This window comes from Phoenix dactylifera, unplaced genomic scaffold (genome assembly GCF_009389715.1).
Source record: "Phoenix dactylifera cultivar Barhee BC4 unplaced genomic scaffold, palm_55x_up_171113_PBpolish2nd_filt_p 000160F, whole genome shotgun sequence".
In the NCBI taxonomy this organism is placed as follows: Eukaryota; Viridiplantae; Streptophyta; class Magnoliopsida; order Arecales; family Arecaceae; genus Phoenix; species Phoenix dactylifera.
The window spans coordinates 830,078-852,822 of NW_024067704.1; the positions used below are offsets into that span (position 1 = coordinate 830,078).

Consider the following 22,745-nt stretch of genomic DNA (forward strand, 5'->3'; position numbering starts at 1 on the left):
AAACCCGCTCATGGTGCCAAAAAGAAGATGAAAAGAAAGATCAAGGAAAAAGTCAAGGACGAGACACAGAAGACAGAAGAAGGCCAAGGAGGAGGGCTGAGTAGCCAAAAAAGCGAATACCCACTAGAAATGGAGGGGCACAGGGGATGCTGGAGTTGGAGAGAGGATTTCGCTCTAGCACCACCCTAGAGCCTAGATGCTTGAACACTCGGATGGCACAATAGATAAAGCAAAGAGTATAAACTGAGAAGAGGGCCCGCCCCTTATATAGATGTGCAAACGACCCTGATGAAAGTGTCGATTCGGCTACTCCAGTAGATCACGCCATTTATCAGCTTGGGGTATGGCATAGGCATTCCACCGAATTGCTGCTTTAATAACATCTTGAGGGAGACCTGACGATGATGATACCTTGGGACAACCTAGATACGATGACGTCTCGAGAAGATAGATCAGCACATTTATTGCCCACTACAAAAGTTTCGCCTTCAATCGAAGTGGCGGTTTGACTTCCATCACCCAAATTGGGATGCAGCTCGGCTTTGAAAGTAGGGAACAAGTGTTGGGTTAAAAGTTGGACACCTCGATCTCGGGCCAGACCTGCCCCTCGACCTCGGACGCAAATCAAGGAGAATGGCTTTAGCCCCAGTCGAGCAACCGACCAACCGAAGTGATCTACCTCATCTCCAGCTGAAGAGCCATCAGCCGAGGAGAACGATCATCCCATGTAGACAACGACTGACAGTCCTAACAATCGATAGCTCTGGCGGCCCACAATCACGGCAGTACCACGACCTGCGCCCCATTGATGCTGCCTGCCACCCACATGAGTTAGCACCCACTTCTCAACTGTACTACCATCCATCACCTGTCTATTAGTGCACGCTATGTGAAGCCATATAAAGACAAAATGAGCTTCTCTATATAAAAGAGAGCTTGGGGGACCTTAGGTATACATGCAGTATTATCTATAGAGCCTACACTCTTTTGAATTTCTTTCTCTTCCAGACTATTGCCTTTCGATACTGATTTAGGCATTGGAGGTCCCGTCAAAAATTTTTCGGCAAATAAATTTTTTACACGCCATATATGAAGGAGAACCACCTCTTGCACCTCCGTCCTGCTGGACCGTCTCAATTTTGGTGGCAATATTATGATATCCACACTATTGTTCACGCCGACCAGCAAGCCAACGGCTGAGAAGAGCCAACGGGCATCGGTGGATACCGCAGGTCATTGCGCGAGGGATGAAACAGTGGGCTCCTTTTCGAAAAACCGCGATCCTCCAGGCCCTTCTAGCTGATGCATTCCACTCCGCGGGCGCCGGTACGCAGAAACCTCGAGTCCCGACCCGAGAGGCGGAGAGGATGAGTGCTGCTTGGCACCTTCTCCGACTCACACGTGTCACGATGAACACGTGTCCACCCACCTCCCTGACCTCCCCTCCCCTCTCCTCTCCTCTTCAGAAGGCGTCGTCCGCCCCGCGCCGGGCGCGAGATGGAGTCCAAGGCGGTCGTCAATCCCCCAGAAGCCAATCTGCCGGTGGTGGTAGAGAAGTCCGGCGGCGGGGGTCGGTGGGACCAGGTGCGGTCCGCCGTGCTCCGCCGGGGATGGAGCCTTGGCAAGAAGGTGGCCATCGCCGGGGCGGCCATCTCCTGCGCCCCCGTGGTGATCCCTCCGTTGCTCTTCTTCTCCACCCTCGGCTTAGCCGTCGCCTTTCCCTTCGGCGTCTACCTCGCCAGCTTCGCCTACACCGATCTTCTCATGAGGTCCCTTCTTCCTCCCCCTCCCCAAGAAAAAGAACAAGAAGAAGAAGAAGAATTCTTCGAACCAGAGGAGGAGATGGAAAGTGAAGGAGAGAAGACAGAAGTAGAAGAAGAGAAGGAGAAGGAAGAAGAAAATGTGCCGCAGTTAGATCATGACATCGAGGAGAAAGGGGATGGAGGGGTGGTGGAAGAAGAGAGACAAATGGAGGAAGCGGGGATGGGTAAGGGAAAGGAATTGGTGGAGGATAATAAGGAAGAAGAATGCGGAGGTGGTACGCTTTTTTATGATGAGGACATGAGGAAAGATTTTGCTGTGAATCTTGTGCCTGTAGAGCTTGTTTGTGCGGATGATAGATATTCATCTGAAGTTTTCGAAGATAGGAATCGGGTCGAGATAGTGACAGAAGAGCAACTAATGGAAGAGATGAAGATGCCAGAGGAAATACTAGTGGAGAATGAGAAGAATCAAGAAGATAAAGTGGAAGGTACTGCTCAGGGCCTGCCGCCAACTGCTTTTCCTTTTGACTCTGTAGCTCCTTTGGAGAAGGAGATCGAGCCGAGTTCACAGTATGCTTCTGCTGACGAGGTTGGTGGCGCTAGGCTGGGTGCTGAGACTGGTGGAGAAGAGATGGAGGAAGAAATGGGTGGTGGAGAGCAAATGGAAGCAGAGGCAGAGGTGAAAGAAGAAGAGGGATTGGATGCTGCTGCACCGAAGAGCAAGGAGTCAGTGCCAAGTGCTGATGAAGTATTGGAGGACCGTGAGGTTGAGATCGTGCCAAGCTTGGAGCATGCATCTGATGCTAAGGATGGTGGGGATACAGGAGATAGAGGATTAGTGAGACAGAAAAGTGGAGTAGAAGAGAAGGGAAGGAATGAAGGTGGTGTGGATTCTACTGCTCAAGAAGTGCCACCAAGTGTTGATCCTTCTTTGGTAGTGGTGCCACAAGATACACCAATGGAAGAAATGGGGATGGAAGAGGAATTAGGAGCAGAACAGAAGGTAAAGAATGAGGATATTGTGTGTTTTGCTCTGGAACATGAGAGTAAAATAAAACAGTCCAGTTTGAGCCTCGTGTATGGGTCGAAATTTGAGAAGGGGTATGAAGGGGCTGTTGGCATTTTGGAAGAAGAGATACCAACTGAAGAACTAGGGCTAGGAGAAGCATATGCAGTTGAGGAGATGGGGGATGAAGGAGTTGGGATCAAGGAAGAAGAAAAACTGACTGAAGTAGGGTTACCGGAAGCATATGTAGTCGAGGAGGAGGGGTATGAAGGAAATGTTGGCATTACAGAAGAAGAGAAACTGACCGAAGAAGTTGCATTTGGAGATGCATATGCAGTTGACAAGGGATATGGGAGGGATGTTGGCATTCTGGAAGAAGAGAAACCAAGAGAAGATGTAGGGTTAGGAGAAGCATATGCATTCGAGTATAAGGATGAAGGGGATGTTGGCAAAATGGAAGAAGAGAAACAGACTAAAGAAGTAGGATTAGGAGAAGCATGTGTAATTGAAGAGAAGGGGTATAGAGGGGATGTTGGCATGATGGAAGAAGAGAAACCAACTGAAGAAGTAGGGTTAGGAGTAGCTACTGCAGTTGAGGAGAAGACGTATGAAGCTGATATTGGCATAACCGAAGAAAAGAAACCTACTGAAGAAGTAGGGTTATTAGAAGCATCTGCAGTTGAGAAGAAGGGTAATCAAGGTGATGTTGGCTTAGTGGAAGACAAAAAGCTGACTGAAGAAGGGGGTTTAGAAGAAGAAAGAGAGGAGAAGGGAAAGGAAGATGAGCGTGTAGACTGTGCTGATTTTGAGAGTGAGAATCTGTTGCCTAGTGCTTATCCTTCTGAGGCTGTTGCACCAGAGGCAAGCAAGAATGAGATTGAGCAAAGCTTGGAGTTTGCAGCTGATGTTAAGGAAGGTGGTAATAGAGGAAGTATAGGATTGATGGAAGAAGAGAAACCAGTTGAACAGATAGAGGTGAGAGAGGAAATCACAGCAGAAGAGAAGGGTAGGAAAGAAGATGATGTGGATGCTAGCACTCAGAAACCGCCACAGAATGTTTATCCTTTTAATAATGCGGTTCTGGAAGAGCATGAAGATTCTGTGAAGCCAAGTAGCTTGAGCTCAGAATGTCCATCCATGTTCAAGGGGAACGGATATGGAGTGTGTGTTGAAACTGTTGAAGAAGGGAAACTGACTGAAGGGGCTGAGCTGAGAAAAGAAATAGAAGAGGTCCAGAAAGGAGAAGAGGCTGTAGATACTTCTGCACTTGAGAGTGAGAAACTGTTGCCTAGTGGCTATGCTTCTGTCGCTGCTCTGCTAGAGGAGTGCAAGGCTGAGACTGAGCCAATCTCACAACTTGCATGTGATGTTAAGAATAGTGGAAATAAAGGAGGTATAGGATTGGTGGGAGAAGAGAAACTGTTGGAAGAAATGGATGAGAGAGAAGGAAAAGGATTAGAAGAGAACGAATATACTGCGGGTGCTGCTTCTCAGGGATTTTCCCAGTGTGTTTATCCTTCTGTTGGTGAGGTACTGGAAGAGCATATGAATCAAGTGAAGCAATCTAATCGAAGCTCAGAGTTTGCATCTGTGATCAAGGAGAAAGGACATGAAGGGGAAGTTGAGATGATAGAAGAAAAGAAACCAACTGAAGGCATGCATTTGGGAGAAGAAAGACAAAGAGAAGCTAAGGAAGAAGAGTGTGTAGATACTGCTGCCATGGAGACTGAGAAATTATCTCCTAGAGCTTATCTTTCAGAGTCTGTTGCATCAGAGGTGTGTGAAGTTGAAATTGAGCTATCCAGTTTGAGTTCAGAGTATGCATCTTTTGTCAAGGACGACGGAGAAGGAATAGGTATTAAGCTAGTGGAAGAAGTGCAACCAACAGAGGAGGAAATGATAATGGAAGAAAAAAAAGAAGCTGAAAACAAGGTGATGAAACAAGAGGGCGTGGGAGCTGAGAACAAGGAGCAGCTGCAGAATGCTGAGCATTTTGTGGATGTTGTTTCTACAGAGCAGAAGATTGAAACCGAGCAATCTGGTGTGAGCTTGTGCGATCCATCTGTGGTCAAACAGAACGAGGATGGGGACTGTATAGAGGTCTTGGAAGAAAAAATCCTACTGTCAAATGAAGCAGGGATGAGAGAAGAAAGAGAAGTGCTAGTGGAGGGAAAGGAAGAAGATGGTGACAATGCTGCTGCCCCAAAGAATGATGGAGCAGTAAGCAGTGCTGATGGTGCTGTTGCTGTTGTTGCTATGGAGATCAAGGGTGAGAGTGAACCATCTGGTTTCAATTCAGAGTATCTACCTGCTGTTGAATATCAGTCTTTGGATATGGCAGAGACTGAAAGCCGATCTTCCATCGAGCATGGTTTGGACCTCAGTCCTGGACCGAAAGCGGTAGCTGTGGATACAGAGGTCCCAGTGTCTTCTGATGGTGAGGTCAGGAAACTGATTTTTTTTTTTTTTGAGTTTTTTGTTGCTTATAATGTATTCTGGAATTAATTTCTGTTCCTATTTATTTATCTGAAAACTGTGAAAAAGGTTACTATAGGGTCAGTGGAACCGTCCCGAATCGGGTGGTTCCGATTGTACCGAGCCGTCTCGGCGGCGGACCGGGATGGTTCTGGCAACAGAAACGAAACTTGTTGCCGGAGGAGAAGGAGAATGAAAGAAAGAAAAAGATAGAGCGAGCAGAGGAGGGAGGGAGAGAGGAGGGCGGCGGATGCCGACGCCTGGGCAAGAGGTCGAGGTCGCGGCCAGGTTCCCTATTTCGTTCGAAACAGGGGTCCAGTCGCTTTTTAATTTTGCAATTTTTAAGTAAAGTTGGCAAATCCGCGGTAATTTCTTAACAGCGTAGCACGCTGCAAAAATCCCAAAGTCTCTTGAACTTTGTGATAACATCACCAAATTAATTTTTTTCTTGTAAATGTTGAATTTTATGCAGAAATGTAGATGATTTCTTATAATAAATAATCCATCTACAGCTACATACATGAAAGTGGATAAATTTGAGCTACATATAGAACATGTGTTTGTTATCTTGTTTGTAAAACACTGCATTCAAACTAAAGGAGAAAAGGTATCAGGATGCAAACATGATGAGGAGGAATATGTACATTTATAACCCAAGATTCACCTAAGATGAGTTTTTTAGATCGATTGTTAGGATATCTACTTTAATAAAATTTATCTATTAGAGGCAGTTTGGGCACATGTATTGTTCTTGACATGGACTGTCTTGATTGAGGTGGAGTTTTTTGTTCTTGCAACTATAAAAAGGTTTTAGAAGCTTATATGTTATAGTCTGGTGATCTTAATAGACCCTTGATTCCATTAGTTCAAATTGTTCTACTGTTATTGAATATTTATTAAAATGGATCAAGATCTGTTAGTTTTTTGTCATGCTAATGTACTCCATAATGATGAACTCCTATACTTGACTCTTAATATATACATAATATGCATACCATAATGTGCATATTATGTATGTATATATGCATGGATTTATATCTATGCATATATACTATGTATAATTACATATGCATATATACACAGAAATGTATGCATTTGTGGATGTATATGGGATACCTGGATGCTATCTATAGACTCCATAATATGTGGTTATTTGCATCAAGAAAATATATTGGCTTATAGTAGCTGTTGGAGGGTTGGAGGTGAGGATCCTAGTATTATTTTGATGCTTACAAAGCCATTGAGGCCATATGAAAGTGCTAATACTATTAACTCAATTAATCCAGTACAAAAGAAAGTAAGGAAGAAAGATTTGATACATCCTTGATACGCTTTGCTGGATACATTTAAAAGAACCTTCAAGAACACATCTAAAAACAAATTATATTGAAAGAACTTAAGAAAAGAACAAATTTACAGTTTAATATGCCTTAGTGTCAAGTTCTCTTGATTAAAGCTCAATTTTATTATTTACATGCTTAATGAGCTTAAACTTTAATGTGTTAAACATCCTAAGAAGAAAGAAATGATTTGTAATGTTGTTACTTCATGATTATATGTTTTAATTGCAAATCTAACTTTGAAGTGAAGAATTTCAGTGTTAGAGTCGACCCCACGAAGATTGGAGTCGACCCCGGCACATTTGGCACACTCATGGCACATTCTGGCACAATGGTACAAGTAGCACAGAGCTTGGGTCGACCCCAAAAAACCATGAGCCGACCCCAGTTTCAGCTATTTGAAAATATAGTCTTCTGGAATTTACTGAGAGGGCCGACCCCAAGATTTCTTGAGTCAACCTCAGGTGGAGCCGACCCTAGGAAACCTTGAGCCGACCCCAGTAGAGCCGACCCCAATGAAAGTGGAGCCGACCCTAAGAAATCAAGAACCGACCCCAACAAGACAAGGAGGAACTAGATTTCCTGAAAACACTGTAGCTGAGTCGACCCCAGCCTAAAGAGTCAGAAAAACAAGCTTCTGAATTTTCTGAGAGGGCCGACCCCACTGTAGCAAGGGCTGACCCCACTGTAGCTGGAGCCGACCCCAGAAAAGCTTGAGTCGACCCCAGCCTGATGAATAGTAACTTGAGCCGACCCTAGATTTGCTCGGGTCGACCCCAGCACGGGTGACAGCCTAACGGCTAGTTTTGCAGAATTGTTTTTTAAGTCCCCAACGGCTATAAACGGCTATTTTCTCCATTCCAACGGTAGGAAAGTGTTCTTTAGAGGTTGGAGAAGTATTTAAGAGGCACTATTCATCAGAGGAAGTAATCTTTTGGAAATCAAGAAGCACATTCAAGAAAAAATCCTAGAAAAGCAAGCCTCATTCAATTGCTTCATCTTAAAAGCCAAAAGAAAGGGGTTGAGCAATCTCAAAGAGTCATCAATAGCTCCACCAACCCTTGTAAAGTGAAGCAAGCTTGACAAAGAAGAGAATAACTCCTCCAAAGCGATAAACATTCTCTAAACTCTTCTTTGTAGTTTATAATTGCCTTATTTGCTTTTTTAGGAGCTTTCATTCTTTACTTATTTCTCTTATTGTAAGGTTTGTTGGTAAGCCTGTAAAACCAACATTGTAGGTTGTTGGTGAGCTCGCAAAACCAACGCTGGTGAGCCCGCAAAACCAACATTGAGGTTTATTGGTGAGCCCGGAAAACCAATTATAAAGGTTTTGGATTGTGAGCCCGGAAAACAATCCAACTGTAATCTAACGGATTATAGTGAATTCCCAGGAAGAGGCTTGGGGAGTGGATGTAGGTGCTTGGGGTGCATCGAACCACTATACATTGTCTTGTTTGTGTTGTGCTCGTTCTTGTATTTATTCTTGCTTTATATTTGATTCTTGCTCTAGGGTAAGTTCACACAAATAACTTAAGAAAGCTTCCACCGCTCTTAACAAGAAAACTTTTAAAGCATCAAAAATTTAGAAAAATCCAATTCACCCCCCCTCTTGGGTTGTCACCTTGGGCAACAAGTGGTATCAGAGCAGGTGCTCTATAATTTCTTGTCTGTTGATTTTGACCTAATCGTCAAAGAGCCAAAGATCATGACAACTCAAATAGATAGTTTTCTAGGAGAAGGACAATTGATTGATAGACCTCCACTATTTAATGGCATAAATTACACACAGTGGAAAGCACGCATGCGCATTTTCATACCATCACGTGATTATAATTTATGGGGTATTATAGTCAATGGGACAAACACAAACACTAATCATAATAAGGAAATGATCCAACAAAATTCAAAGGCCATAAAGCTGTTATATTGTGCATTAGATGAGAATGAGGTTAATTGTACATCTTCTTGCATAACTGCTAAAGACATGTGGAATATGCTAGAGGCTAAATATGAAAGCACTAATATTTTTAGTGAAACTGAAATTAGCTTTGAAGAAGAAGAGATGTAAGCTGATATTGAAAACCTATGCCTTGTGGCACACAAGGATGAGGTATGTATTGAAATACAAAGTGTCTCCTCTTTTGAATATGAAGTATATGATAAAATTGAAAATGATTTTACACTTGATGAGTTATATGATGCATTTCTTAATCTAATGAAAGAACATAAGAAATTCATTTGTAAAAACTAGAACCTGAAGAATGAAAAGAAAACCCTAGTAAATGAAAAACTGAAACTGTCTAATTATTATGAAACACTAATTAAGAAACATACTAATGAAACTAAAATCTTAATTGAGAAAAATAAAGAACTAAATCAGAAAAACCAACTTCTCACTGAAAGCCATGATAAACTTAAGAAAAACAATGAATTGCTTTCAAAAGATTATAGAAGATTAACTAAACAAGTTAACAAATTGAGACCTGTTGTTGAAAGATTTACCTTCAGCTCTGAAAGGTTGAACCTAATGATAAATAATCAAAGAGCTGAATTTGATAAAGTTGGATTGGGATATCAACCTTGGTACATCCAAAAATTTTTCAAGAATATGTTTGTTAAAACAGTTTCTAATTATTTTAAAACAGATTCTTATAATGCTGATAAACATGAACAAAAGCTAAGCAAAATCTTTTCTGTTCCTAAATCTGTACATTACAAATTTGATGAACCTAAAAGGCAAAAACAGAAAACTGAAGGTTTATCTACTACTCATGTTAAATCTATGTTTGTTAAATTTAACAAGAGGATGCAGAAATACAATCCTTGTAATCCTAAAATCTGCAAGTCTATGGACAAAATAGTTATTAAGAAAATATGGGTTCCAAAAGGAACAATTATAGCTAACCTGCAAGGACCCAAAAGAGCTTGGGTTCCTAAGTTGAAAACTTGAATATTTTCTGCAGGTGTGTCTAGCACTCAAGGCTCCAACAAAAGATGTTAATTTGGACATTGGGTGCTCTAGACACATATTAAAGAATGAAACTTAAAATATACTTAAGAAAAATAATTGAAATGAAAGGAATAATGAAATTAATAATCCTTGCATTTTATCATTCTCTTTGCCTTGGTATCTGATTAAAACATGAATTGCAGGTATTAATCAATTTTGTGATATAGGTAATATTTAAAAAATATATATATATAATCAAATCATTTTATTTTATAGTATGCTTTACTTACTGTTGGATAAGTTGTTGAATGATTAATTAATTTATTAAGAATAACTCTATGAATTCTCTATATGCTTGATTGAGAGTTTTTATCCATGGCATTATCTTTTATTGATCATGGACATAAGAATGTATACTTGGTATGCCTTTGAATATATACACTATGAATACCAAGATTAAAGAAACCATTTTTGGCATATAAAATCAACTCATGCTAGTATGTACTTAATCTCAAAAAACCTTGTCATTGGCTTGCATAGATTAATTTCTGCAAGATCAAAGTTTGCTATGCATGTCATCTAGAAAAACAAACTAGAATTATTTCTAAATCTAAAAATATTGTTTCCAACTCTTAGTCTTTGAAAATTCTCCACAAGAACCTATTTGGATCTCTAGGATCGTGAACTTAGGAGATAAGCTTCTTGATTGTGTAATTGTAGATGATTTCTCAAAGCTAACGCTGGTTTTGTTCTTGGCACTTAAATTGAAATATTTTCTTCTTCGACACAAATTTATAAAAGGTTTCAAATGAAAAAGGTTTGCAAACTGTGAAAATAAAGAAGTATCATAGTACAGTTTTGAAAATCAATTTGTTGATAAGTTTTGTACAGAAAATGGTGAATATAATTGTTCTTGCACCAAGAACACCATTGCATATAGGGGTTATAAAAACATAAAAATAGAACCCTTGAAAAATTTGTGTAATAACAATGCTTCGTGATAATAACTTGGTTAATTGATTTTTGATTAATTCTATCATCACAGATTGTCATATTATAAGGTTTTCTATTAAATCTATTTTTGAAGAAAAATCCTTGTGAACTCAGAAAAAAAATAAAAAATCAAATGTTGCATACTTTCATGTTTTACAGTTGTACATGTTTTGCTGTCAACAATGAAAGATATGCTAAATCTATTAAAACAAATATTTCTTTGGATATTACACTTCAAGCAATGCATATAGAATATTCAATAAAAAGATACTAGTTGTAGAAATATCAATTCATATTATTCTTATTAAAACTAAATCTTTTATTGAGAATATAGTTTATCATTTTGCTTCTATGTAACAATCTGAATTTTGATAGAAACAACTGTTTAAGATAATTTGATTAAAACTTAACTAGCATGTCTTATTGATAATTATCTTAAATAAATAGAATCTAAGCTAAATTGATTCTGAAAATAAAAAATTGATTTGATCTTGATGAATCTTCCTATTACCTCACATTCTTGTCCTTGAACCATCTTGCTTAATGAAACTATCTCTTTAGCTCAAATGACATGTGCATGCTTATATTTAGGCAATCTTTTGAGTAAAGTGACTCAATATTCAATTATTGTCATATCTTATGTTGAGTCATCTAGTTAAGAAATATGTTGTATGAATGTTTTGTATCTTGAAGAAACTAATGACTTTTCTTCAAGAAAGAAAAAGATTTTGTTAATAATGCAGAATCCTTGAGCAAGAAATTGAGAGATTTCAACTTGAATGACACCTCCACGTAAGATACAATAAATATTCACATGCAAACAAGAGAGAGGACCTTCTTCAGCCAAAAGTTTACACATAAGAAATCTTATTGTGGCATGATTAAAGTCTTTAATTATTAATTTCTTGATATAATGTCTATATATGTATTGATTGACTTATGCTTTTAGAAATTGTTTCATAGTTTGCCCAAACTGAAATATACCTTTGCCTACGTGATGCATAACCATGAAATACACAAATTTATGCTTAAAATTTTGATTTAAAATAATTTGTGAGAAGCTATGAATGCTTGAGCATAATGAAAATGTTGTTTGCATGATATACATCTATATGATACATTAGATTATTTCTTTATTCTACTCTTTCATGTAAATTACTTGAGAATAATAAAAAGAGAGAAATATAAAGAAAAGAAAATGAACATTATTTAAGGGAAGTATAAGCTAAGTAAAAGCAAATACTCTAATCTTAAGGAAAGGCAAAACAAGCATAATATATTCGGCACATTTGTGAGACTTGTGTAAGCATTCTTTTGGAAAGGATAAAATCCATAATTAATTACATTTAAATAGAAAAATTTTGAAGTGAACATTTTTGTTAAAGAGAACGATTTAACCTTTCTATATTGCTCATCATAAGGATGGTGCCGATGGAGAGGCTAGTGGTAGTACCCGGCACTATTTGACCCAACTATTCGGTGTAGGGTATATTAGAAACGGCACAAGAGGGAGGCTAGTGGTAGTACCTCGTGCCTTTTCCAACTCCACCGGATAGAAAACAAATAGAGTATAGAGCATTGAGGATGATAGTGTTATTTTGATGATTAACAAGCAATTATCTAGAGTATATTATAAGTTAAATTGATACTTCATTTATAAGTTCATTACTCTCAGTATATTTGTATGAATTGAAATAGATACATGTCTTTGTTCATTTGAATGAATCTAACCTTGAGATGCAGCAAAGTGTAGATTGAGTCGACCCAAAGGTTGATTGGGTCGACCTCGGCACATCAAGAAGTCATTTGGCACACTTCTGCAAAATTGGCACAGATGAACAGTGAGTTGGGTCGACCCAAGGTAAGCATGAGTCGACCCAAACTTCAAGAACCTCAAAACGTGAAAGAAATATGTTCTCTGGATTTACTGAGAGGGTCGACCCAAACAGTGGTTGAGTCGACCCAAGCTTGAGTCGACCCAAACCCTGAGAGGGTCGACCCAAAGGCAAGACAGAAAGGCAGACAGAAAATGGTTCTCTGGAATTACTGAGAGGGTCGACCCAAGAAGAAGTTGAGTCGACCCAAGTGAACTTTGAGTCGACCCAAAGAATGGTTGGGTCGACCCATGGGAAGGAAGGCTGAAATTTCAAGTTTCTGTGTTTTCTGAGAGGGTCGACCCAAGGAATGTTTGAGTCGACCCAAGTGAATGTTGGGTCGACCCAAGGACAGGTTGAGCCGACCCAAATACGGGCTGAAGCATAACGGCTAGTTCTGCAGATGTACTTTTTGTCCTTCCCAAGGTTAGTAATGGCTAGTTTTTCAAATCTAACCATTGGGGCTTGTCCAAAGGATGTGGGAAGCTATTTAAAGGGGCACTATTCATCAGATAGAAAAACTTTTGAAAGAGATATCAAAGAGTACACAAGAAAACAAAAGTGCCCTAATCTTCTTCATTCAAGTGCTCCATTCAAGAATCAAAGAAAGGGGTTGAGCAGATTCAAAGAGTCATCAAGAGCTCCATCCTCCCTTGAAGAGTGAAGCATCCTTGACAAAGAAGAGCAAAGCCACTTCAAAGCGATAAATACTTTCTAACTCTTCTTTGTAGTTAATATTGTTTCATTTGCTCATTTAGGAGTTTGAATCTTTCTTTTTTGTTTATCAAACTATTTGTAAAGGTTCGTTGGTGAGCCCGTAAAACCAACAAAGGTTTTTGGTGAACCCGGAAAACCAAAGTGTATAGGTTCGTTGGTGAGCCCGTAAAACCAACAAAGGTTTTTGGTGAACCCGGAAAACCAAAGTGTATAGGTTCGTTGGTGAGCCCGTAAAACCAACAAAGGTTTTTGGATTGTGAGCCCGAAAAATAATCCAACTGTAATCCGCGAGATTATAGTGAATTTCCAAGGGGTCGCTTGGGGAGTGGACGTAGGTGCTAAGGAGAGCACCGAACCACTATATATTATTGTGTTTGTATTGTGCTTGTGGTTACATTTATTCTTGCATTATCTTCCATCGTTGTTCTAGTTTAACTCATTCAAATAATCTAAGAAAGCAACCACCGCACTTAATTAAGAAAGCTTTTAAAACACCAAAATTTAGAAGAAACCAATTCACCCCCCCCCTCTTGGATTGTCACCTAGGGCAACAAGTGGTATCAGAGCAAGGTGCTCTAATAGTACTCATTGATCTCACAATCAAGAGTTAAAGATCATGACAACCCAAGTGGGATGTGCAATGAGTGAGGGGCAATCCACAAATAGACCACCTCTATTTAATGGCACAAACTACACATATTGGAAAGCTAGAATGAGGATATTCATTCAAGCTTCAGATTATGAACTATGGCAAATCATCACTAGAGGACCTCACACACCCACACTTAACATAGAGGGCACTATCATACCCAAACCAGAAATGGATTGGAATGAGATGTTAGATGTATGCCCTAGAAGCCAATCTGGCAGACACATTATTTATTCTGGGACATAAATTTGTACTTGACTTTATTATTATTGAATAATAAATGGGCATCTTTTTCATTCATATTTTTTATGTGTCTATGAATCGTCCAAGAAATTAATAAGATGATGATACATATTCTCAAGAGTTGAGAATTTGAGCCATGTATCATTGGTGATTAATTTCTAAATGCTCCTGATCAATGGATCATCACGAGGACGGTGATCGATCCGATCAGTGCACAGATCACTTTTCTTCTGGATGGACGAGACTCGAGTCCACAGTGTAGGGACACTGAAGTGATAGTGCAGGTGCTTGTTAGAGAACAAGGGTACTGAGCGTGACCAAGACAAGAAGTCACTTGGATGTCTATCCACTCGTCAGTGACTTGCTTGATGTTGCAGTAGTATGACTGGTCCTTTGACCTGCGGTGCTTCGGCTACTCACAGTGAGGTTATTGTAGTTTGACTACACGTATACATGGTCTCTAGCCATATGGGTCCTTATAGTGTAGATTGGCTGCAGTAAGTTCACTGTAGGAGTAGGGTATGCACTTACATGGAATCTATCGACCTTGATAGAAGAGGAGTGATCCTATGTGATTTGTTAGACTGAGTTCTAAGACCTTGGCCAGGGCAGAAATATAAAGTGGAGAAAGAGTTTTTCACTATCGAACTCAAGTCAAATAAATCTAGACATATGACAGACGACGGGGTTTGACGAGTTTTCCATGACCTCCGATCTGTAGGGATTCACGATAGAAGGACTGTATCATACGATTGCTGCACCTAGAGGTTCATCATTCTATTCTGCTGGGTGGCCACTACATACTGCTAGGTGTCACTGGTGGATGGTGAGACTCACAGGGATCATCTCGATGGTCGATAATCCCTGGTGAGTTGAGTTGGAATTGTTTCAACCCATTGAAAGGAGTTTTCAATGATATTGTGATAGAGATCATAATATATCTCACTACCAGTCAGAATGGAACCTATGGGGTCACACACATTAGAGGTATTGACCGATCCAATGGTTGAATGTGATTAGGAATCACAAATAATCAATTAGATTGATAAATGAAAACCCGCTAAGAGTTAGTGGCTAGAAGAAGGAACAATTGCAATCGAATTGCAATTTAATTTAATTAATTGGATTTAATTAATTGGACTTGATCATGAGTCCTACTTGGAGTGGGAATCATGGAGTCCTAATTGGATTAGGATTTCAAATTAAATTAGAATCCTATTTGGAATAGGATTTCTAAAGTCCAAATTGTCTTAGGGCTGAAAATTGAACAAGTCCTGATTAGATTAGGATTTTCTTAAGTCCTAATTAATTTTAATTTTAATCTAATTAATTTTATGACTCCTAATTGGATTAGGATTGAAGAGTTCAATAGAGTCATGGCTCAATTAAATTCTAATTGGATTAGGAATTGGAGGAAATTGAAATGGGTTCACAAAAATCCTATTTTGACTAGGATTGGACTCAAACAATGGACCCAAATTAAAACCCCCTTTAATTTATTTAAATAGCAGATTTAAATGAACTTGAGGGAGGGGCCCACGCCCCTCCCCTTGGGGTGTGCGTGGGAGAAAGAGGAGGGGCGCACGCCCCTCCTTGTTAGCCAAAAAGAAGAGATAAAGATGAGTTCCTAAAAAATAGGAACTCATCCTTATCTCTTAACTAATTAAAAGGGAGCATGGAATTTCGAAAAAGATGGATGTTTTTCTCCTCATTCCAGCCGTGAGCACCCTCCTCCATCTTCCTCCTTTGAGCCACAATCAAGAGAAGAAAAAGAAAAGCCTAAGACGCCCTCTTCCTTCTTCATCTTGGTTCCAAAAGGAAGAAAAAGAAAAAGACTGCAGGGCTTTGTTCTTGTTCCTTTGGTTCTTCCTTCTTCTTCCTCCTCTCAAGCCAATCAAAGGTTGATTCAAAGGAGAGGACTTCAGCCATCCATAGCCATCTCTGCAAGGGAGCTAGCACCCCGGTGAGATCCAAAGGCTTCGATCGAGTCAGTACTTCGTGTGGATACCTGTAGAGGCCGGACGCGTGTGCGGCTTCCACTGAGCCTTGATCAAATACCACGTAAATCAGATTTGCGGAGACCATCTACCCGCACAAGGTGAAGATCTGATCTTCTTAATGATTTTAAAATAGTTTAAAATAATTTAATTCTAATCTATCTACATACGAAAGGTTTTAAAACACGTTCATGCGATGAACAGATCCCACATATGTTTTTCCGCTGCAATCTGAAAATTATTTCGAAATTTTCATGGCATATGAGGGATGCTAACAGTGGTATCAGAGCCATGGTTATGTAGATTAAGATTAGAATTAAATTTTTCAAGGCATTTTAGATCTGAAATTTAAGGGATTAGGCTTGCTGAAATTTATGTATGCAGAATTTTCAGCTTGCTGATTTTTCTGCATACTAATTTTTAGATGCTTAGATTAATGATTCTAAAGCTTTGATAATGTGATTACAAATATTTAGAGTCAAATCTAGCATGATCAGCAAGTCATGAGATGGAATAATCAATTAAATTACAGATCTAAAAATAATTTTTATGCATGTGATGCGTATGGTGATGATCATGGATGGACCCTTTGAATGTGCTGAAATGTTCTGCGATGTTCTGTGATGTTCTGTGATGCATGTAGTTTTAATTTTCAGATGCCTGCATGCATCTTAAATTCATGTATTAGAGACCTGCGTGTCTCAATGAAAAGGGTTGTAATTTTATTTTTATTTTTATTTAATTTTTAAAGCAATCTGGGATGTAAACTGTGATGTGTGTTGCACGTCGATGGTTGATCGATATGTACATCAACAAGCTCAACATGCGCGGATCAAGATCAAGGGTTGATTGAAGATGGATCAAGGAGTTGATCACAATTGGACCTAGAGGATCAAGATCGAGTCAAGAGTTGAAGACGATCAAACCAATTGACGTGCATGTGCTTGTAAAATGACCCCATCTTGGATCCATGATCATCATCATTTAATTTTATTGTTGATAAATGCCTGGATGTTTAATGCTTATGATTATGCAGGTAGACTTATATTTGCATGAGATGTGAATACGCGATCGAGTGAGACCTAAATCGAGACCTCCCTAATCAGTCGAGGGTGAACCAACATGAGTTAGTCATATTAGATTAATTGATCTAATTGGTGTCTAGGCAAGCCTATAAGGTGGTTACTTAATTAGGACCTTACTCTCTGAGTAAGGGGAGCCTCCCACCTGCTTACCTGGCCAATTGTTCGATTACCTCTTATGAAGAACTCAAGTTGCAAACACTAAGACTTGATTATGCAATATTAAGTCCATAGGTCTTCCACCGTAGTAGAGTTGCTAAGGTCTTTCCGGCATTGATTTGTCTCGGCCGGACACAGTGGGCAAGTTGCATCGGGGGACTGGACCTCTCTATTAGACATGAGATGTTGTGGGGTAAAGGTGGGGTTGGGCACCAATAACTGTTAGGTGAGGACCCAATGACGACTTTATTTCCGCGGTTATACGGTGGGTCTGACTTAACTAAGTAATGGGACCAATAACTGTTAGGTGAGGTCTTCATCACTTAGAGACCAAGTAACACTGCAATATGCTTGAGAAGCATTGTACAAGAGTTGTACACTCATCCATTTATATGTCACCAATAACTGTTAGGTGAGGCGGCATATAAATCGGTGAGACCGTAGTACCCACTAGAAATCCTAGTCGCGTAGGGTTTTCGTTTCTCCATCAGGAGAGTATGAGGGATTCGAGAAAATAGTGGGAGCATATTTGTTTTAAAAGTCCCTAGAACAAATTAAGTTCAAGTACAAAGTCTAACTAGAATCTTTACTCTCTACAGATCACAATGTCAGCTTCAAACCCTTTGACCCGAATCCTTGAGACCAACAGACTGACCGGAACTAACTATAAAGACTGGCTTAGGAACCTGAAAATTGTTCTGAATTGTGAGAAAATAGGGTATGTGCTCGAGAATGATATCCCTAGGCTACCAGCATGTCCTACTGATGATCAGCGTGAGACGCATCAGAAGTGGACTGATGACGACATTAGGGTCAAGTGCTACATCATGGCATCCATGACTAACGAACTTCAATGCCAGCATGAGAACATAAAGACTGCTAGGAAAATACTGGCTCATCTGCAAGAGTTGTATGGTGAGCAGAGCCGCACTGCACGCTTTGAAGTGTCCAAGAGGCTCTTCAAGGCAAAGATGCGTGAGGGGCAGTCTGTCCACGATCACTGTTTGACTATGATCAAGGACCTCGAGGAACTTGAGAAGCTCGGTATGTCCATGCATAAGGAACTGCAGATAGATCTGATCCTGCAATCCCTTCCTAATTCATTTGGTCAGTTTATAGTAAACTACCATATGAATAAAATTGAATGCACAAAGACCGAATTGTTGAATATGTTGGTAACTGCTGAAGGGGCCTTGAAAGGTTCAAGGGGCTCTGTTCTGGCTGCTGAGCTGACTTCTGGTTCCAAGAAAAAGTCTACTTGGAAGAAAAAGAAGCCTGCTAAGAAGCAAAAGAAAGACAAGAAGCCTAAGAAGGAAGTTCACAAGAAAAGGGCTAATGACAAGGAAAAATGTTTCCACTGCAACGTCGACGGCCACTGGAAAAGGAACTGCCCTTCATACCTCGAGAGCCTGAAGAACAAAAAGGCAGACACACCTTCTGAAGGTATGTTAGATTTGCTCGTAATTGAAACTAATCTTACGGTTTCTTCTACTTCTAGTTGGGTTATAGATTCTGGTTCTAGTGCTCATTTGTGCACTACTATGCAGGGTCTAAAGGAAAGTAGGAGGCTGGCGGAAGGTGCAGTGACCCTTCGAGTTGGCAACGGGGCAAGAGTTGCTGCTGTAGCTGTGGGCACCTACCCTCTGCGATTACCGTCTGGATTTAGTTTATTGCTTAGAGACTGTTATTATGTCCCTGCTGCTAGCAGGAATTTGATTTCTGTTTCGTGTTTAGCACAGGGTCATGTTTTGACCTTTGACAAAGACTGCTGTTCTATTTATTTCAGAAATAAATTAGTTGCACGTGGTTTCATGATTGATAGTCTCTATCACTTGCATATTGATGTGTCTGTGAATGTGTCTGAGCAAGTAGTGAGTGCCATAGGATCTAAAAGATCCAGAGATGAGATAAACCAGAAGTATTTGTGGCACCTCAGGCTTGGCCATATTGGAGAGGACAGAATGAACAAAATGGAGAAAGATGGGCTTCTTGGCCCATTGACTTCCGAGTCATATCCAGTTTGTGAGTCCTGTCTTCAAGGAAAAATGGCTAGATTACCCTTTGTAGGACATGGGGAGAGGACCACTGAAATACTTACCCTGGTACACACTGATGTGTGTGGCCCATTCGATGTGCTAGCCAGGGGTCGTTATTCATACTTCATTACCTTTACCGATGACTATTCACGATATGGGTATGTGTATCTTATGAGATACAAATCTGAGTCTTTTGAAAAGTTCAAAGAGTTCAGAAATGAAGTAGAAAAACAGACTGGAAAAACCCTTAAGGTTCTTCGATCAGATCGAGGAGGAGAATACCTTAGTGGGGAATTCCGGGATTATCTCAAGAAAAATGGCATAGTCTCACAATGGACACCTCCGGGTACACCTCAACTCAACGGGGTGTCAGAAAGGAGGAATCGGACTCTATTGGATATGGTCCGATCCATGATGAGCTTCACTGATCTACCTATGTTTCTTTGGGGAGATGCCTTATTATCCGCAATTTATTTATTGAATAGAGTTCCCTCTAAATCCGTTCCTACCACACCGTATGAGATATGGCATGGTAAGAAGCCGAGTCTTGGTCATCTCAAGATTTGGGGATGTCCGGCCCACGTCAAGCGACTACAGGCGGACAAGTTAGAGCCTAGGACCATAAGTGCTCGTTTTATTGGATATCCTAAAGAGTCATTAGGATATAATTTTTACATCTCAGAGGATCACAATGTGTTTGTGAGCCGACATGCCGTCTTTCTGGAAAAACAGTTTATCCTTGATAGAAGCAGTGGGAGAAAAATTGAGCTTGAAGAGAGAGTCTCTGAAAAGCAACGAGTCATGGATCCTATAGAACCTATTCATACAGAGCCAGTACACGTAGTACCTCCTCCACCTCGTAGATCTAGTAGGGTCTCCCATCCTCCCGATAGATACTTAGGTATACTAAGTAGAGGACACCGAGGAAATGTTCCTCATGGGAGATAGGGAACATGTACAGGATCCCAATACCTACGACGAGGCGATATCTGATATCGATTCCGAGAAATGGCTGGAAGCCATGAAGTCAGAGATAGACTCCATGTATTCCAACCAAGTCTGGACCTTAGTAGATCCACCAGAAGGTATAGTACCTATTGGATGTAAATGGATCTATAAAAGGAAGATAGGTTCGGATGGAAAGGTAGAGACCTATAAGGCAAGGCTAGTAGCGAAAGGGTATAGTCAGCGCGAAGGCATTGACTATCAGGAGACCTTTTCACCTGTAGCCATGCTGAAATCCATTCGAACATTGCTTGCCATTGCAGCATTTCATGATTATGAAATATGGCAGATGGATGTGAAAACTGCTTTCCTGAATGGATATCTTGATGAAGATATCTATATGGAGCAGCCTTTGGGTTTCACTTCCAGTGATGGTGATCACAAGGTCTGCAAGCTGCAAAGGTCCATCTATGGACTAAAGCAAGCATCTCGGAGTTGAAACACTCGTTTTAATGATGCGATCAAATCGTTTGAGTTCATCAAGAACGAAGAGGAACCATGTGTTTACAAGAAGGTTAGTGGGAGTGCTGTCGTGTTCCTCGTACTGTACGTGGATGACATCCTCCTGATAGGAAATGATATTCCTATGCTAACCTCGGTCAAGGTCTGGTTATCAAAAGAGTTCTCCATGAAAGACCTTGGGGAAGCATCCTACATTTTGGGGATAAAGGTCTATAGGGATAGATCTAAAAGGATGCTTGGCCTATCACAAAAGATGTACATAGAGGAGGTACTGAAGAGGTTCAGTATGGAAAACTCCAAGAGGGGTCTATTACCCCTTAGGCATGGGATTCATCTCTCCAAAAAGATGTGCCCCAACACATCTGAAGAGATTCAACGCATGAGCAGGATTCTTTATGCTTCTGCAATAGGAAGCCTCATGTATGCCATGCTGTGTACACGACCTGATATAGCCCTTGCTGTGAGTGTCACTAGCAGATATCAGTCGAATCCAGGTGAAGAGCACTGGACAGCTGTGAAGAACATTCTTAAGTACTTAAGAAGAACTAAAGATTTGTTCTTGGTCTTTGGAGGAGCATCGGAGTTAAAGGTAGAAGGATACACAGATTCAGACTTTATGACTGATATTGATGATAGAAAGTCTACATCTGGATATGTGTTCTTGTGCAATGGTGGTACGGTAAATTGGAAGAGTTCCAAACAACCGATCATTGCTGATTCTACCATGAAAGCTGAGTATATCGCCGCCTCTGAAGCTGCAAAGGAAGCCTTCTGGTTCAAAAATTCATTGCAGAGCTAGATGTAATGCCATCAGATGCCATCACACTCTACTGCGATAATAATGGCGCCATAGCTCTCGCTAAGGAGCCAAGGTCTCATCAGAAGTCCAAGCACATAGAGCGGCGTTTCCACCTCATACGCGACTATCTCGAGAAGAAATATGTCGAGGTACAGAGAGTAGACTCCGCGAACAACGTGGCAGACCCGCTTACTAAACAGCTAAGTCAGCAGAAGACTGAAGCCCACCTTGAGAAGATGGGACTTAGATATATGGCTGATTGGCTTTAGTGCAAGTGGGAGATTGTTAGATGTATGCCCTAGAAGCCAATCTGGCAGACACATTATTTATTCTGGGACATAAATTTGTACTTGACTTTATTATTATTGAATAATAAATGGGCATCTTTTTCATTCATATTTTTTATGTGTCTATGAATCGTCCAAGAAATTAATAAGATGATGATACATATTCTCAAGAGTTGAGAATTTGAGCCATGTATCATTGGTGATTAATTTCTAAATGCTCCTGATCAATGGATCATCACGAGGACGGTGATCGATCCGATCAGTGCACAGATCACTTTTCTTCTGGATGGACGAGACTCGAGTCCACAGTGTAGGGACACTGAAGTGATAGTGCAGGTGCTTGTTAGAGAACAAGGGTACTGAGCGTGACCAAGACAAGAAGTCACTTGGATGTCTATCCACTCGTCAGTGACTTGCTTGATGTTGCAGTAGTATGACTGGTCCTTTGACCTGCGGTGCTTCGGCTACTCACAGTGAGGTTATTGTAGTTTGACTATACGTATACATGGTCTCTAGCCATATGGGTCCTTGTAGTGTAGATTGGCTGCAGTAAGTTCACTGTAGGAGTAGGGTATGCGCTTACATGGAATCTATCGACCTTGATAGAAGAGGAGTGATCCTATGTGATTTGTTAGACTGAGTTCTAAGACCTTGGCCAGGGCAGAAATATAAAGTGGAGAAAGAGTTTTTCACTATCGAACTCAAGTCAAATAAATCTAGACATATGACAGACGACGGGGTTTGACGAGTTTTCCATGACCTCCGATCTGTAGGGATCCACGATAGAAGGACTGTATCATACGATTGCTGTACCTAGAGGTTCATTATTCTATTCTGCTGGGTGGCCACTACATACTGCTAGGTGTCACTGGTGGATGGTGAGACTCACAGGGATCATCTCGATGGTC

The 22,745-nt window shown here is 40.5% G+C and overlaps 1 protein-coding gene across 2 annotated transcripts in view; it reads left to right on the forward strand.

The window, feature by feature from the left end:
- Positions 1 to 1,308: 1,308 nt before the first annotated feature.
- LOC113461932 (enolase-phosphatase E1-like) overlaps positions 1,309 to 22,745 on the forward strand; it is a 43,127-nt gene continuing 21,690 nt past the window's right edge. The window contains exon 1 of one of the 2 annotated variants that reach the window (XM_039117011.1): positions 1,309 to 5,206. In XM_039117011.1, the coding sequence (XP_038972939.1) occupies positions 1,498 to 5,206 (3,709 nt within the window). In that variant the 5' untranslated portion in view covers positions 1,309 to 1,497. Of the gene's footprint in view, positions 5,212 to 22,745 lie in introns of both variants that reach the window. The other variant, XM_039117010.1, reaches the window with a different exon arrangement.